General features: G+C 42.3%; 1 protein-coding gene across 1 annotated transcript in view; it reads left to right on the forward strand.

Moving 5' to 3' along the window:
* The first annotated feature begins 965 nt into the window (after positions 1 to 965).
* LOC121678011 (lysine-specific demethylase 4B-like) overlaps positions 966 to 15574 on the forward strand; it is a 23559-nt gene continuing 8950 nt past the window's right edge. The window contains exons 1-4 of the mRNA XM_042057176.1: positions 966 to 1159; positions 12874 to 13247; positions 13987 to 14162; positions 15216 to 15330. Of these exons, the coding sequence (XP_041913110.1) occupies positions 12888 to 13247; positions 13987 to 14162; positions 15216 to 15330 (651 nt within the window). The 5' untranslated portion in view covers positions 966 to 1159; positions 12874 to 12887. The remainder of the gene's footprint in view (positions 1160 to 12873; positions 13248 to 13986; positions 14163 to 15215; positions 15331 to 15574) is intronic.

Genomic DNA, 15574 nt, shown 5'->3' on the forward strand with positions numbered 1-15574 from the left:
CTATCATACACTTTACTTTTATACGCTATTGGCGCGGTATATAAATCCGTCATACCTACTTGCTTTTTGATGTGATGGATGTAATCGCCAGTTTGTAAATGTAGCCAAGTAATATTCCCTCATATCTTTGGTTTGTTGTAGCGTTTAATCCAAATATAGTTGCCATATGATTGGAAGATTGAGAACACCCAAAGATCCCACTTTGCCTTAACACCGTTCCCATAGAAACGATTTTAAGCTGAACCTGTGAGATGACCAGATGTGTCTTGGTCCACACACTTTCCCCGTTACCCTCCCAGTCTTAGCTGAGAAAGCAAAGAGTCATTTTCTTTAATTAAAATCCAGTTAATTTTGATTCAGTTTCCATTTTTATAATTGCTTGAGGCTGCAGCTGTTTCCTCTAGATTTTACCTCAGCGGTTTCTATTAATATTTTATAGACTGGAAATGTATATTCTGAAATTGTTTATATTTTAGCACTTGTCCTTCAGTTGTTTTTCCCCTCTCTAGATGTAGGCTTATAGCGGTCTCTTGGACACGTTTTAAGTGCAGATTTTCAATAAATTCTTATTGACCTTTTTTCTAAAAATGAAACATGCTTCACTGTGTTTTCTTTCATTAATATCACCTAATGCTTGATCAAAGCAGCGAATTATTTATGTGAATGATTTTATCAATCAGACGGATTGACATTCTGTCAGGTCCTAGTGCTGAATGCCGCAGATATTAATTATTGACGTGTGGGGATTTTAAACTAAGACAAAAGGGGTTGATGATTATCTCAATTCTGACATTTGAAGAATAGCAAGCCCCTAGCTGCAGTAGGTCAATTTGTGAAACACATTTTTAGTAGCCACCATTTAAAATACCGGAAGAAGTACAAGACGGAGGTCTGGTACGTGAGCTCCGTGACTACTAGCTATCATTTTGAGCTAATGTAATTGGTGCAGAGTTACATCTGTTTGCGAAAGCAGCCAACGACAGTTTTAACTGGTTTACCACGAGTGACTGCTTGGTCTAGCTCAGCCAATCGTGGTAGTAAATTCCGGGGTAGGCGTGAGGCCCAGTTCCTCTTTGCCGTGGAAGATAATCGATGTTGTGAATTTCGTGGATTTAAATCTGATACGAGGAATAAAAACAAGCTAGATTGGCAGCCGGAGGTAAGGCACTGTTATGCGTGCATTGCATTATTACCTTTCGTGTTTTATGCGAAAATGTGAAATTCTTTCAGCCAAAGCCACCATTGCACGTCGGTTGTCGACGGATATTTTGTTGACTTTTTCAAATGGAAGGAAAGGGGTAGGAGGCTAGCTAGTTTGGATACGATGCTGTCAAATCATGCACATGATTAATTATCATCGGCCTCAGTAGGCACAGAACAGCGGTTTCAGTAAAGTGCGTGTTTATCGTTTATTTACAATTATTTTGCGTTGGGAATATTCTACAAACCAGCTGATTTGATTCGACCATGGGCAATGCAGAGCTCATTGAAATATTGGTCACCATAACGTTACCGTGTTAGCTAGTAATCAAGCAAGCTCGATTCATCTGTGTATAATTGAATGCTTCCCAACGTCTCCGTCGACTGCAACTGTGTATCACCCTAGTGAATAACCGTTCAAATTATTTAATGTGCGGTGTAACCATCGATAGAGTTTCTGTGTTGTTGGAATAGCTAGCCATCATAGCAAGCTAGTAGCATTCTATTATGGGTTGGTTCTATGGGGCTAGCAAGAAGTGTTGCGTTACGGCGACGTCACGCACAAAAGCGTCAGGAGGCTAACTGATAGCTGCTAACTTACCCAACTGCACACGGTTTGCAATCTGTTGGTTACACTCTTGATAAATAGTTGAATAGCAAATTAATGCAATACTGTATCCAACTTTGTGGCATTGAAATAAATTACACCCTGTTTGTGTCTCATGTATCGGTGGTTTACACGAATAAGTAAACAGGCCTTAACTTGGGATTTGCTCACAAACACCAAAGAATTTAGTAGTGGGCTTAGGTCAGGTAGTGGATAGCTAACTTGCTAAAAATACCGCCCCCTTTATAGCAATAGTCCACCCCTGCTGGTTCGATCAAAAGCATACATGTGAGGAATGTGTCGAACTTGTTGGAATTATAAACTAGAAGAAACATACGCTATATAATGTAAACATTTACTGAATGGCAAAGTAGTGTGCGCAAAACAGAAACTAAACCGAGGCCTTGAACCCTTGGACACCCCCCATCCCCCAGCTGTCTTTGTTATTCACTCAAGTGCTGTTTCCAAACATTCGTCTGCTGAACTACACAAATGGCAGACGAAACTTGCTTGAACGTGAAAGAAGGAAAGCGTTTGGCAGACTGGCTCGTTTGATAAATTGGTTGATCTGATTGCTTCTGAGCTCTTTTATTCTCTAGTTTTTTGGCACAATTGTAGGCACAGTAGCAGGTACACGCTGGACTTCCAATTGTTGTGCTTGGTTTAGACAGAAACATAATCTATGTGTCAGCTGTGGAAAATTTGAAAATCAAACGCCTGTGGGCAGAAAGGTTTGGTAGGAGATGTGACAGGTCTATTGCCGGAACCCCCTGCTGAGCCGGTTCCTCTAGGACCAGTTTTATCAGAATAAAAGTAAGAGTGGTCTAAAGACATTCCTATTTAAGCGCTTATGTGTTATGGTTTGGTTTGTATAATATTGTTTTATTTTCATTAGGCTGTTAATTAATTTGACATTATTGTTTTTTATTGATATTCTCCTTAATGTAGTCTTACCATGTCATTGTTTTCAGTGTTTCCCACAGAATTGAATTCTATTTGTGGTGGTAGGTTTGCAGAATTAACTTGAATGAAACAGTTTTTAACAAATTAACGCAGCGTGGTTATGATGCTAACCAAATTTAAGCATAATTTAGTACAACCTGGAAAATCATTGTGTGGTGGTCAATGTTCATATTGTGGTGGGGCGCCACAAATAAGTTAATGTATGGGAAACACTGGTTTTTATATTATTGATTGAATGGACATTATTGCCTTTCCCCTCATTTTCATTGCTTATTTTTATTAGGCTATTGATATTGTTGTTTATTATTACTATTCTCCTTATTATATTTGACCAACATTCTAATCTGTTCCCTGTTCAATTTTAAATATTATGTTGTTTTGTATTTATGTGTCGCTTTGGACAAAGGCGTCTACCAAATCCATAACCATAACCTTGATTGGGATGAGAGCTTAGCTAGCTGCATTGCAGTCTCATAAGACAGAGGATGGCCATGTGTCAACCATGTGCCTATAGTTAACCAGTACAATGCCATGTGCCTATAGTTATCCAGCACAGTCCTCTACTGTTCTATACAGAGGGCCACTCCACACATGGCCCTGTGCACCTTAACTTGGGACTCCTCTGCTGCCTTGGTTTTGTCTGTGACGGAAGGGAAATGAGCTAACCCACATGACCTACCAATTGCTGCTGCATTGGAGGTTTGTTTGTGTTGTGTGACTGTGGTGTTCCCATCCAGTAATGCCTTGTGGTTTGCCTCGAGGGACTTGCTAGGAGATGCTCAGAGAATATAGAGACCTCATACCTGCAGAACACGTTGCCCCTAGGTGAAGCCTGTTGCTATGGCGCAGGGTGTTTGTTGTTGTTTATCAATAGGTAAATTGAATTAAGAAACAATTAAAGATAACATGTCCAAAGACACATCTGGGGGGGCATTCCAAGTATGTGGTTTAGTGACGAACCTGGGTTAGGTAACTCAGAATAGGTGGTGAACCTCCTAATAGAAGAGCTGTATGGCTTCATTCTCCTAACAAAACAATACCATAGGTCTCTTGTTGTAGGAGGTTTAACTTACTCTGAGTTAACTAACCCAGGTTTATCACTAAACCACATACTTGGAATACCCCCCTGGTTTTCAGTGATTTATAATCTTAAAAGCCATACAAGACACAGTGAATGTAAATTATTGTTATGTATTGTGTTTTATTTGTGATCTGCAGTAGATCACCACTGCTAGGTTGCAAGCATGGGGAACATAGCCTGCAACTCTTGGAATAGGTTAGGAATTGCGCATCATAGGGATTTGCTAAAGGTTTTCTGTGAAGTGGTTTGTCATGATTGCAAGTTAAGATACCTAGATAATTGGATATGACCTATCACCTGTATCATATGAACAAACAGTGTAACACATTATGTGTGATCTGATCCAAGCAGAATATGCAAACTTAGCAACATCTCATCATAATTTTTTTTTTTTAATTTTTTTTGGAATTGTGTGAATAGCTTCTTCACGAGACAAGAAGTAATAAGTAGTCTTACAGTATGGGCATATTCACACTTGACCCTTTGGTACGGACCCAAGTTTGTTTGGACAGTTTGTTCGGTTAATTTTGATAATGTGGATGCAGTCTACCAAACTCAGCACTTGCTATCTGTTCCAAAACCAGAAAATAAACACTATTGATGGTGTGAGAATACCAACAGGCTGTGTCTTCCCTTTTTGGTTCATCAGAGATGTGCTTTTTGGTCACAGTACTCTTTTTGGATGAAATTGGCTCCAATCAAGCACCCTACACAGACTGACACAGGGTGTGGTATAGAGTTACAAACTGGAGTGATAACCTTCCTTTTTCAAGATTCCTTTTATCCTGTACAAAATTCCCACTTCTTCACCTTCACTAAAGTACCCTCAGACTGTCACACTCCCCCACCAGATTTCCTACAAGTTCTTCAGTCATTCCTCTTTGTTCCTTCATTGCTGTGACCGTTTATGATCCGATCAACAACATATTAACATACCAAGCAATATCAGAAATACTTTTGTCATGTCCTTATGACATGTTCTTAGTATTTGTGATTATATGAATGTACTGTATATACAGACGTTTAACCCCTACAAGCATGCCATATGTCAACAGTGGCAAGGAAAAACTCCCATATTCCCGGAAGAAACCTTGAGCAGAATCAGACTTAATAGGGGGAGCCCATCTGCTTCTGGCTGGCTGCAGCTCTAATGGCAGCAGTCGAATGTAGAATAATCTGAAAAAGTAGTCTAACAGATCAAATGAGTTAACTAAAAGCTCTCATGTTTTGAGGTCTTTTTTTTAAAGATATTCACTAAACTCGCCTGTTTGATGTACAGAGGCAGGGTGTTCCATAGCTTTGGGGCATAATGGATAAAAGCAGCTTCTCCACTTTGCTTGTTGAGCACTTTGGGTACAATTAAAAGATTGGAAGATCATTGTAAGATCTAAGTTTCCTTTGTGGTTGATAAGATATTAAAAGCTCAGAGATATATGAAGGTGCTATGCCATTGAGAGCTTTGTAAGTAATTAACATAACCTTAAAATCAATTTTATAGGAGCCAGTGCAGTTCAGCCAACACAGGGGTGAGGTGTTCTCTCTTCTTGGTCCTAGTTAAAAGTCTAGCAGCACAGTTCCTTATGAGTTCCAATTTCTTTATATGGGAAACCAATAAAAAGTTCATTGCAGTAGTCTAACCTACTAGTGATAAAGGCATGGATTAGTTTTCTGCATCTTGTTGAGTTAAAAAGGGCTGCACTTTGGCAATGTTTCTCAGGTGAAAATAAGCTGTCTAGGTAACTACTGATATGGGGCCTTGAAGCTTAACTCTGTATCTAAGATGACACCTAGGCTTGTTACTTTTGGTTTACTTTTGGTGTGCCAGGTTCCCAAGATTTCTAAGAACGGTGTCTCGGTGACTTGACTCAACACAGGTGGAGTCTCCCCTCCAGCATTTCATCTGCGTCTCAGAAATGCTTTTCTCTGTGATCTGAACACCTTTGACTTTGCAATTCTATCTAGAAGTCATCCTGTTGATGACTCTGGTGTTTTACAGGTAAAGCTGCCAGTTGAGGACCTGTGAGGTGTCTGTTTCTCAAACTAGAGACATGTTAATGTATTTGTTTACTTGCTCCGTTGTGCACTTGGGCCTTCCACGCTTCTTTCTAATCTGGTTCTAGCCAGTTTACGCTCCTTTGTGAAGGGAATGGCACCCAGAGCGAGTGTTGTATGAGCTCTTCGGTTTCTCACACGGAGGAGCCTCATTTCTCAAGAAGAGATCGACATCTTTCAGAAAGAGTTCCTTGTTTCTGGCCTATTTGTGCCGAAAAGTTAGCTTTTCTCTCAAACTTTTGAATGGAAGATTGTTGGAGTTCTTTTGTCATTTTTCGGAGATGGGCTGGTTGGTTCTGCCCACTTTAATGAGCTGTGCTAAGCTAGGCTAACGTGGTGTGTGTGTCAGGTTGAGTTACTGCATGCACAGAGACGAGGATATGCATCATCTCCTCTAACTCTGGTGGAAACGGTAAAGAAGTTCATTCCCCAAAATGTTCGCATGTTCCTTTAAGAAAGTTCAAACTTCTCATTTTTAGTGCTTCCTAAGATATTGAAATGTCAGTTTCACATGGACAAAATTTAACAAATTTGGCATGCATCCAAATAATGTAGCCAAATGAATCATATCAAACTTCCATATTTTTAGTTTAAGCCATTTGTGAGATTGTGAAATTTATGTTCACCAGAAATGCACTAGATAGACTTCTGAACTGACCACTACCTCCCAAATAAGTTGTAATGAGCTATGGCTTCTAGAGGGCAAAAGTCGCCCAAAATTGATATTAAAGTGCATTTTTAGCATAACGGTTGGTTACAAATAGAGCCTACCTCTTTGCAGTGGTGTGGGTAGCAGCAATGGTTGAATGGTGATTATGGTACTATAAATCTTTGGAAAGGAAAAACAAAATGGACAAAAAAACTGAAGGAACTTAACAAATAAACTTGACAAACACTGTACTATTCTATGTATTTGAGGGTGCCCACATCAAGGGCTTGCGGTTTGTTTGTTTATGTTGCTGATTAGATCATAAACGGCTACAGCAACAAAGAGGAGTGACAGAAAATGTTGCTGGTATTAGTTGGTAGGTATTTGATGTTTTCCTCATTCATTAAGTGTTTGTGTTTTGTCTGGTTATGTTTCTAATTGGATCATGAATGGCCGCAGCAACAAAGAGGAATGACCAAAGAATTAGTTGGTAGAAAAGACCCATCACGATTGTGGAGGGGGGAGGGTGAGCCTGGGACACCAGACACCGCTGTTGAGCCTTCTGGAGGTGTTGTGAGTGTAATTCCACGAAACACAGATCAAGGAAGACACCTGACACTTGTATTACTTTTTCACGTCTATACACACTGGGCTTGTCAACCAGATAGCCGTATATGGCGGGCCAATGAATCTCTGGCCACATGCTAACGTCCTCTACCCATTCTGTTATCAGCTCAGGATCAGGCAGGCAATTGGGATTAGCTAAGTTTAGTGACTACACAGTGTTTCCCATAGACTTGAATTCTATTTGTGGTGGTAGTTTTGAACAAATCTGTTTAGCGTGGTTATGATGCCAATAATGTTTTCTTTAAACATGCATGCCCGTAGAGAGACAAGGAGAGACTGTGCGAAGGTGCACATAGCTCTACAATGAAAGGTATTCATCCCATTTAAATAGTACAATATGGAAAATCATTCTGTGGTGGTCAATGTTGATATTGTGGTGGGCCGCCACAAATAAGTCAATGTAGGGGAAACACTGGTACACCCATAGACAGCAGAAGATATGGACAGAGTCATCACGTAGACGTCAATCGAGGCGGGTGAAGCAAATTTCAACGGTTTCCTGTTGGTCGACGAGGCTTTCTGCGCAGGCTCAGGGGACGCAAATGTAACGTAGGCACGTAGTCTGACTCGTGTAACTCTTGTGATAGCTGCACCGAGAGATTGGGTATGTAGCCACTTACTTCGTTACCACCATGTCTGCATTACTGTTCTAAATGTCCTAGTTGTTCGTAGATAAATGTGATTTCATATAAACAGCACTCGCCACATTCATAGCCTAGGCTACTGTCAATCCATCAAAACGTCGCAGAAATGTTCTCCGATGCTTTCGTTCTTATCCAGAGAATACGGTTATTTTGCTCCTGTGCGACGCTTTCACCCGCTCTGGTTGTATGCTCATTACGTCACTTTAGCATTGATTTCGGAAAAAAGTTTATTACTCAGCCGTTAAGTCAGTTATGGCGAGGTTATGACGCCAATTACACAATGTTGTATTACTCCGAAAATATAAAAAGTTCATATAAAGGCTTAAAACGCTTCAGCTGTAACGTTATTTGATGTCAAAGTGGCGCCAAAATTGAACGGGTTTCAATGGGATGGCTAGGTGAACTGGTCTACTATTTAGCCTCAGATCAGCCATAGTCCCCTTGGGTACACCAAGCCAACGGTCAGATGTCTGATGACCTTGGGGTGGTCCATGAGCCCAATGGTTAGGGGTGGTGTGTGCTGCACTGTCAATTCAGACATGCCTCTGTCACTGTTGGAACAGTCACGCCTCTGATTCAAAATGTCCATTGAGCTTGCCCACCTGTTGATAAGAAGTGCATATGTAATTATCAGATATTCCTCTAAGGCGATAAAATCCTGGTGGTTTTGCTTCTCGATGACCTGATCTTAAAACGGCAGGTTGTCCTTCTTTATTTTTTTACACAACCAAAAGAGCCACGACTGACAACGCCAGTGCCCTGTGCAGTTTATCATGAAACATTATTCCTGATTCAAAAGTGGATCAATTATGAACCTGTCACTGAACCACTGTGCCAGTGCTGAGCAAATGCTGCTTTGGTTACGTTTTGTATATCAGCATGTCATTTAGGTACAGACTGCAGAGCTTGTTGTCCAGACAGAAGTCTATCCAGTGTGTTCCATTTGGGGGCAGCCGTGGCCTACCGGTTAGCGCTTCGGACTTGCAACTGGAGGGTTGTCGGTTCGAACCCCGACCAGAAGGCACGGCTGAAGTGCCCTTGAGCAAGGCACCTAACCCCTCACTGCTCCCCGAGCACCGCTGTTGTTGCAGGCAGCTCACTGCGCCGGGATGAGTGTGTGCTTCACCTCACTGTGTGCTGAGTGTGTTTCACTAATTCACGGATTGGGATAAATGCCGAGACCAAATTTCCCTCACGGGATCAAAAGAGTATATATACTTATACTTATACCATTATAACCTTATTTTGCTACACCGGGTGACTCAACAGTCGGTCCGTATTGCAACGAGGACTTTGAAGTCTGCCGGGTGAGTGCTGGCTGCACTTCAAGGAGAAGAACGGGAACATTAATGCACTTTTCTTTCAGCTTCTAGAGAATTCCACCAGCTCATATCATGGCTGTGTCTTAGATACGTCAGGTCATTTAACAAAGAGAGGACCCTACGCAAGCAAAGCACGTCTTGTTGAGCTCAGTGTGTGTTGCCAGAGACTAAAGAATTATAATCGGCATAACGCTCTCTTAATGTGGGTGCCAGATAAGCATGAGGGGGCGCTAGATATCTGCTAAAATGGACCATTTTATTTCCCAGCCTAATTAAAGGTTTGTGAAGTTAAAAAACAACTGAGCATGTTTTTTAAAATACCTAAGCAGCATATCTTCTATGTTATCAGAAAACAAGGTAAAATCCTCTATGTCATCCATTCAGTGTCATATTTAAAATATCTTTAATAGCTTTTTTAAGATGCATTGATATATTAGGCAGTATTGCGTCTCCGATGCGCACCCAGAAGGCCTACTCTATGTAGCTTTGTTCTGATGACGAACGTGACCATTTTGGTCACTTCTCGACAAATTGGGCTACCATTTAACGCTAAATGAGTACCCAGTATTTTGACATTGGACGAAAAGGGAAATGCCTAAATAGTAGGGGTCCGATATTAGGATCAGATATCGGCCCGGACATTGACAAAAAATGAGCAGATCCATGGGCCGATCCGAATTTAGTTTAACTTCAAAGACTGAGCCGTGACGCGCAACCAGACACTTGCCACTAATTATATATTTCTTCTGTTTGTCATTTCGTCATGTTTCTGGTTTACAGTAATTTCCTGTGTGTTCGCTGCATTGTGTATAAACAGCAGGACAGTGTTTTATGCCATTTAAAAAAAAAAAACATATTAATACTGCCCCCGTGTATTAACCTATATAGCTGAAGAAATTTGCAAAATCAATGTATAAACCGCGGCTAATAGTTGGGAAATTACGGTATTATTAATTATTTTATTAACCACCATTTGTTATTGATTTATTACGATCTTCATGCCTTTTTGTTGCATTTTTAGCCAACACTTTTAATGCGTGACGGCCAACAGAAAATACTCAAACCCAGGGCTTAAAATTCATTTTTCAAAATGGGGGGTCCTTTACATAGGGGGGATTAATAAGGGGATTAATATAGTTTGGGGGAGGGTGGGGCATACATTTTACAATCCGAAATTGATTAAGAACAAAGTTCTCGATGTTAAGCATTTTCCTTATTACAGGCGTCAATGAGAACAACACTTAATGTGGTGGTCATCACTTACAGTGGGGAGAAGTATTTGAACCCATGCTAAAGTTGACTAAAAAGAGGAATATAAAATAATCTGTTAGAAATTGATCTTAATGCCTTAATTGAAAAAAATGATTAAAAATCCAACCCGAACACCAATTTTAGTGAATGAAGAATGTATCGTAAATAAATAAATGTTCTTCCTTAAAATACAGGGGTAATAAGTATTCGACCCCATATGTTAAATTGCTATAGAGGCAGGCACATTTTTTTATTTTGAAAGGCCACTTATTTTATGGATCCAGGATACTATGCATCCTGATAAAGTTCCCTTGGCCTTTGGAATTAAAATATCCCTACATCACCACATACCCTTCACCATACCTAGAGATTTTTTTTTTTTTTTTTTTTTGTTAAGTCTATTAGCTGGTTTGATGTTCATTGAGTTCAATGCAAATCGAACCAGCTAATAGGCTAACTGAAAAATACACCATGTAAGATCAATTTCAACAGATTATTTTATATTCCTCTTTTTAGTCAACTTTAGCATGGGTTCAAATACTTATTCTCCCCACTGTACATGATTTCGGTTTTGATTTTCTAATAGGAGTAAGTGTTCGTGACCACACGTCATGATACATTTGGTAATATTTGATCTCTGTTTTGCTATACATCTTTCACGTAATGAATGTGCACTCTAGAAAGTGAAAGAAGGTCTACTATGTGTTCCGTGTCTGTAGCTGTCAGTTCACGTCTGCAATCAATTAGCCTATAACGTTCCTCAAATGGAGAACACATCTATGTTCCTTCGTATCTCATGGCCACTCTAGGCTATGCATTCTGTTCTGTGTTTGCAAAATTCCTGACTTCCTGATCGCTAAACTATTGTTTTCCTTTCCTGTCGGTTAGCAGTTGATGTAGAAGCACATCATAATAGCATAATTTGACTTCAGCTGGGACAAATTCTGCCGAAAGAGAGAGAGAGAGAGAGAGAGAGAGAGAGGCACCCGCAAAGTGGTCCTGCGTGCGTGTGTGTGTCTATGCATGGGGGTTACATTCAATTAAAGTCAATTCAGTCAGTCTCGCATTCACGCCACTCCATTATTAGATTAACGTTATCAGACAGCCCTGCAAAATGTGCGGGAATTTCTCGCATTATGATGGCTAGAGTTGCGGGACTTAATAAATTATGCGCAATACCTGCAATCCCACGCTGAATTTAGGCCCTAAAACTAAACACATTGTCCTTCTCATCTCTTATCTGTAATAATGTTTAGTTAGGGAAAGAATGTTTAAGTCAGGCTTGATGCTTGTAGTCTTTTCCACATGGTGGTTTATTAATTTAACTATGGTATCGGATCGGCATCGGGTATCGACGATACACAAAGCCCAGGCATCGGTATCGTATCGAAGCCAAAAACGTCAGATCGGTGCATCCCTACTAAATAGTGGGACGTTACTGAGTTTGTGGGGGTGATCTCCTGTAAAAATGTGTGAACACACACACACACACCCACACACACACACAGAGCTGTGTACACTGTGCCTGTGGGCTGTCTTATCAGGCCTGTGGCTCTGCCTCTCACACCTGCTGCGGAGTCACCCTGCACAGGTGTTTCCTCGGACTGTGTGTGTGTGCGCGTGTATGTATGTGTGTGTGCGTGTGTACGTGTGTGTGCCCCCGTGTGTGTGTGTGATGCTGGGAGTAACTGTCAGTTAAGTGAAGCAGAAACATTAGCCGTGTGTGTGAGGGAGTCTGTGAGTGAGCCTGCCCAGGGTCTAGGCTTTGCCCTGTGTGTGTGTGTGTGTGTGTGTGTGTGTGTGTTAGGCTACATTCAAACTGTTCTGTTTTCTTTTTTATATGTTGTTTCATGCACATGCATGTTTGCAAATTATGGATTTTTGTCTGTGTGGGACACAATAGTTAGTGTGGGGGACATCTGAAGCGTCTATCACATGACCACTCATGCAACGAAAAATACAGAATTTAACCGTACTATAGAAGCTGCCAAAGACGACAAGGCCAGTAAACACACACACACACACACACACATACACATAAGGCCAATAAAGCTTGTATTTTAGTCTCCATGTTGCATTCTGTGCTGGCAGGCCAGTAGTGGTAGTCGCAGTGAGTCATGGAGAGTCGAGAACCACCAGGCTGACAATGTCCCGTCAGGAACGGAACATGGGTTGCTACGTCATCAGTTTAGGAATGCAAAGTTTTCAAAATGCAAAGCTTCAGTTTTCAATGGAATACGGGGCCGACAGCATTTCAAATCATAACAATGGAATACGGGGCCGACAGCATTTCAAATCATAACAATGGAATATGGGGCCGACAGCATTTCAAATCATAACAATGACCGAACCTGCTGATGGGATCAGATCTAAACAAACTCCATGCTCTGCAAGACACAGAAGTGAACTTCTGCAACCAAACAGTAATCCTAATCCTGTGTGTGTGTGTGTGTGTGTGTGTGTGTGTGTGTTTGCAGTACGGCCTACCACCATGTCTCTACAGTCCCCTGAGGCACAGATGGAGTCCAGCTCGCCCCGTCCTAGCCTTGAGTCCAGCGACCCCGCCCCTGACCCCGCCCCTGATCCCGCCCCCGCCCCTGTTCACACTCCTGACCTTGACACTGCCCCCGCCCCTGAGATGACCTCTGACCTTGACACTGCCCCCGCCCCTGAGATGACCTCTGACCCTGCTGACCCCCCCAGCCTGGCTCCCCCTGCCCCCCCTGCCCCCGTCCCCAACGCCGCCTGCAAGATCATGACCTTCCGGCCCACCATGGAGGAGTTCAGCGACTTCGGCAAATACATCGCCTACATGGAGACGCAAGGGGCGCACCGCGCTGGACTAGCAAAGGTACACACACACACACACACACACACACACACACACACACACACACACACACACACACACACACATAACGCTTACATGGAGACGCAAGGGGCGCACCGCGCTGGACTAGCAAAGGTACACACACACACACACACACACACACACACACACACACATAACGCTTACATGGAGACGCAAGGGGCGCATCGCGCTGGACTAGCAAAGGTACACACACACACACACATAACGCTTACATGGAGACACAAAGGGCGCACCGCGCTGGACTAGCAAAGGTACACACACACATAACGCTTACATGGAGACGCAAGGGGCGCACCGCGCTGGACTAGCAAAGGCGCGCACACACACACACACACGCATATAACGCACACGAGCGCAGGCACACAGTCATGCCCACCACACACACAGTCATGCCCACCACACACACACACACACACACACACACGCATATAACACACATGCACACACACACAAACGCACATTGCATATTATATATAGGTAGATTTAATTAACAATGCATGAATATACCATTTTATAACATAGTTTAGCGTATGAAGTCCGCACAAGGCCACACACACAACCGCTCTCTCTCTCTCTCTCTCTCTACCTCTATACCATAGTTTAGCGTTGTTACAAACTGCAGTATAAAGACCGCACAGGGCCTCACACACACACACACACACACACACACACACACACACACAGTGGCCTGCTCTGAGTGCTGTTCTGGTGCCTGCAGGTGATTCCTCCTAAGGAGTGGAAGCCGCGACGCTCGTACGACACCATCGAGGAGATGGTCATCCCAGCGCCCATCATGCAGGTGGTGACTGGCCAGTCCGGCCTCTTCACCCAGTACAACATCCAGAAGAAGTCCATGAGCGTCGGAGAGTACCGCAAACTGGCCAACAGCAAGAAGTAAGTGGTGTGCGTGTGTGTGTGCGTGTGTTATACCAACAGCAAGAAATTCAGAGGAACGTGTGTGTGTGTGTGTGTGGAACGTGTGTGTGTTATACCAACAGCAAGAAGTAAGTGGAACGTGCGTGTGTGTGTGGAACGTGTGTGTGTTATACCAACAGCAAGAAGTAAACAAGTTGTGTGTGTATGCATGCACACGCGCACTGTTATAGGGTTGCACAATTATCACAACCGTAATCGTGATACGAACCGACGCAATTACGCAATTTTGTCACATTTGTGACTTTTATATTCATTTCCTCCTTGACTACGCCACTTCTGGTTGGTGGGTGTGCGTTGTGTGAGGAACATAGACTTGTGCACCAGCCGTGTTCACCAATCAGGGGTGGCACAAATTAGAGACATTTGGCATATTCAACGGAATCAATTCATTGACATTCAAAAATCATATAGCAAATCGCAATCGCAATATCTGTCAAAAAAATCTCAATTAGATATTTTCCCCAAATCGTGCGGCCCTATTGTGTGTTACACCAACAGTGAAAAGTAAGCTGTGTGTGTGTGTGTGTGTGTGTGTGTGTGTGTGTGTGTTACACCATTACGCCATTAGCAGGAAGTAAGCAAGGTGTGTGGGTGTGTTTGCATGTGTTATACCAACAGCAAGTAAGACAGGCTGTGTGTGTGTGTGTGTGTGTGTGTGTTACACCATTAAACCATTAGCAAGAAGTAAGCAAGGTGTGTGGGTGTGTTTGCATGTGTTATAACAACAGCAAGTAAGACAGGCTGTGTGTATGTGTATGTGTGTGTGTGTTTGTCTGTGTGTGTGATGCCCTGATCAGCTTCTGATAAAAGTGTAAATGTGTACTACATTGTGTGTGTGTGTGTGTGTATGCATTTGTCTGCTTTAATGGTGTGTGTGCATTTGTATTTTTTGGTCTGTATGTGCTCTGATGGTGTGTGTGCATATGTATTCTTTGATGTGGTGTTCCTTTATATGTATTCTTCTCTGATGTGTGTGTGTGTGTGTGTGTGTGTGTGTGTGTGTGTGTGTAGGTATTGCACTCCACAGCACAAAGACTTTGATGACCTGGAGAGGAAGTACTGGAAAAACTTGACCTTCGTCTCGCCCATATATGGAGCCGACATCAGCGGCTCCCTCTATGATCCAGTGAGTGTGTGTGTGTGTGAGAGAGAGAGAGAGAGAGAGAGAGATAGTGTTTTGTGTAAATGGGTGTCTGAGATAGAGTGTGTTATCAGTCTAAACCAGTGTGTGTGAGATTAACCCTTAAAGGAGTACCATCACACTGGTGTGACAGGAATGTTGAGAAATGAACGTTCTAAAGAATATCTGGGTTCATTGAATTCAACACAGAATTTTAGAACCTTCAATTGTTGCGGAACTTAGAACGTTC

This window comes from Alosa sapidissima, chromosome 12 (assembly GCF_018492685.1).
Source record: "Alosa sapidissima isolate fAloSap1 chromosome 12, fAloSap1.pri, whole genome shotgun sequence".
Taxonomy (NCBI): Eukaryota; Metazoa; Chordata; class Actinopteri; order Clupeiformes; family Clupeidae; genus Alosa; species Alosa sapidissima.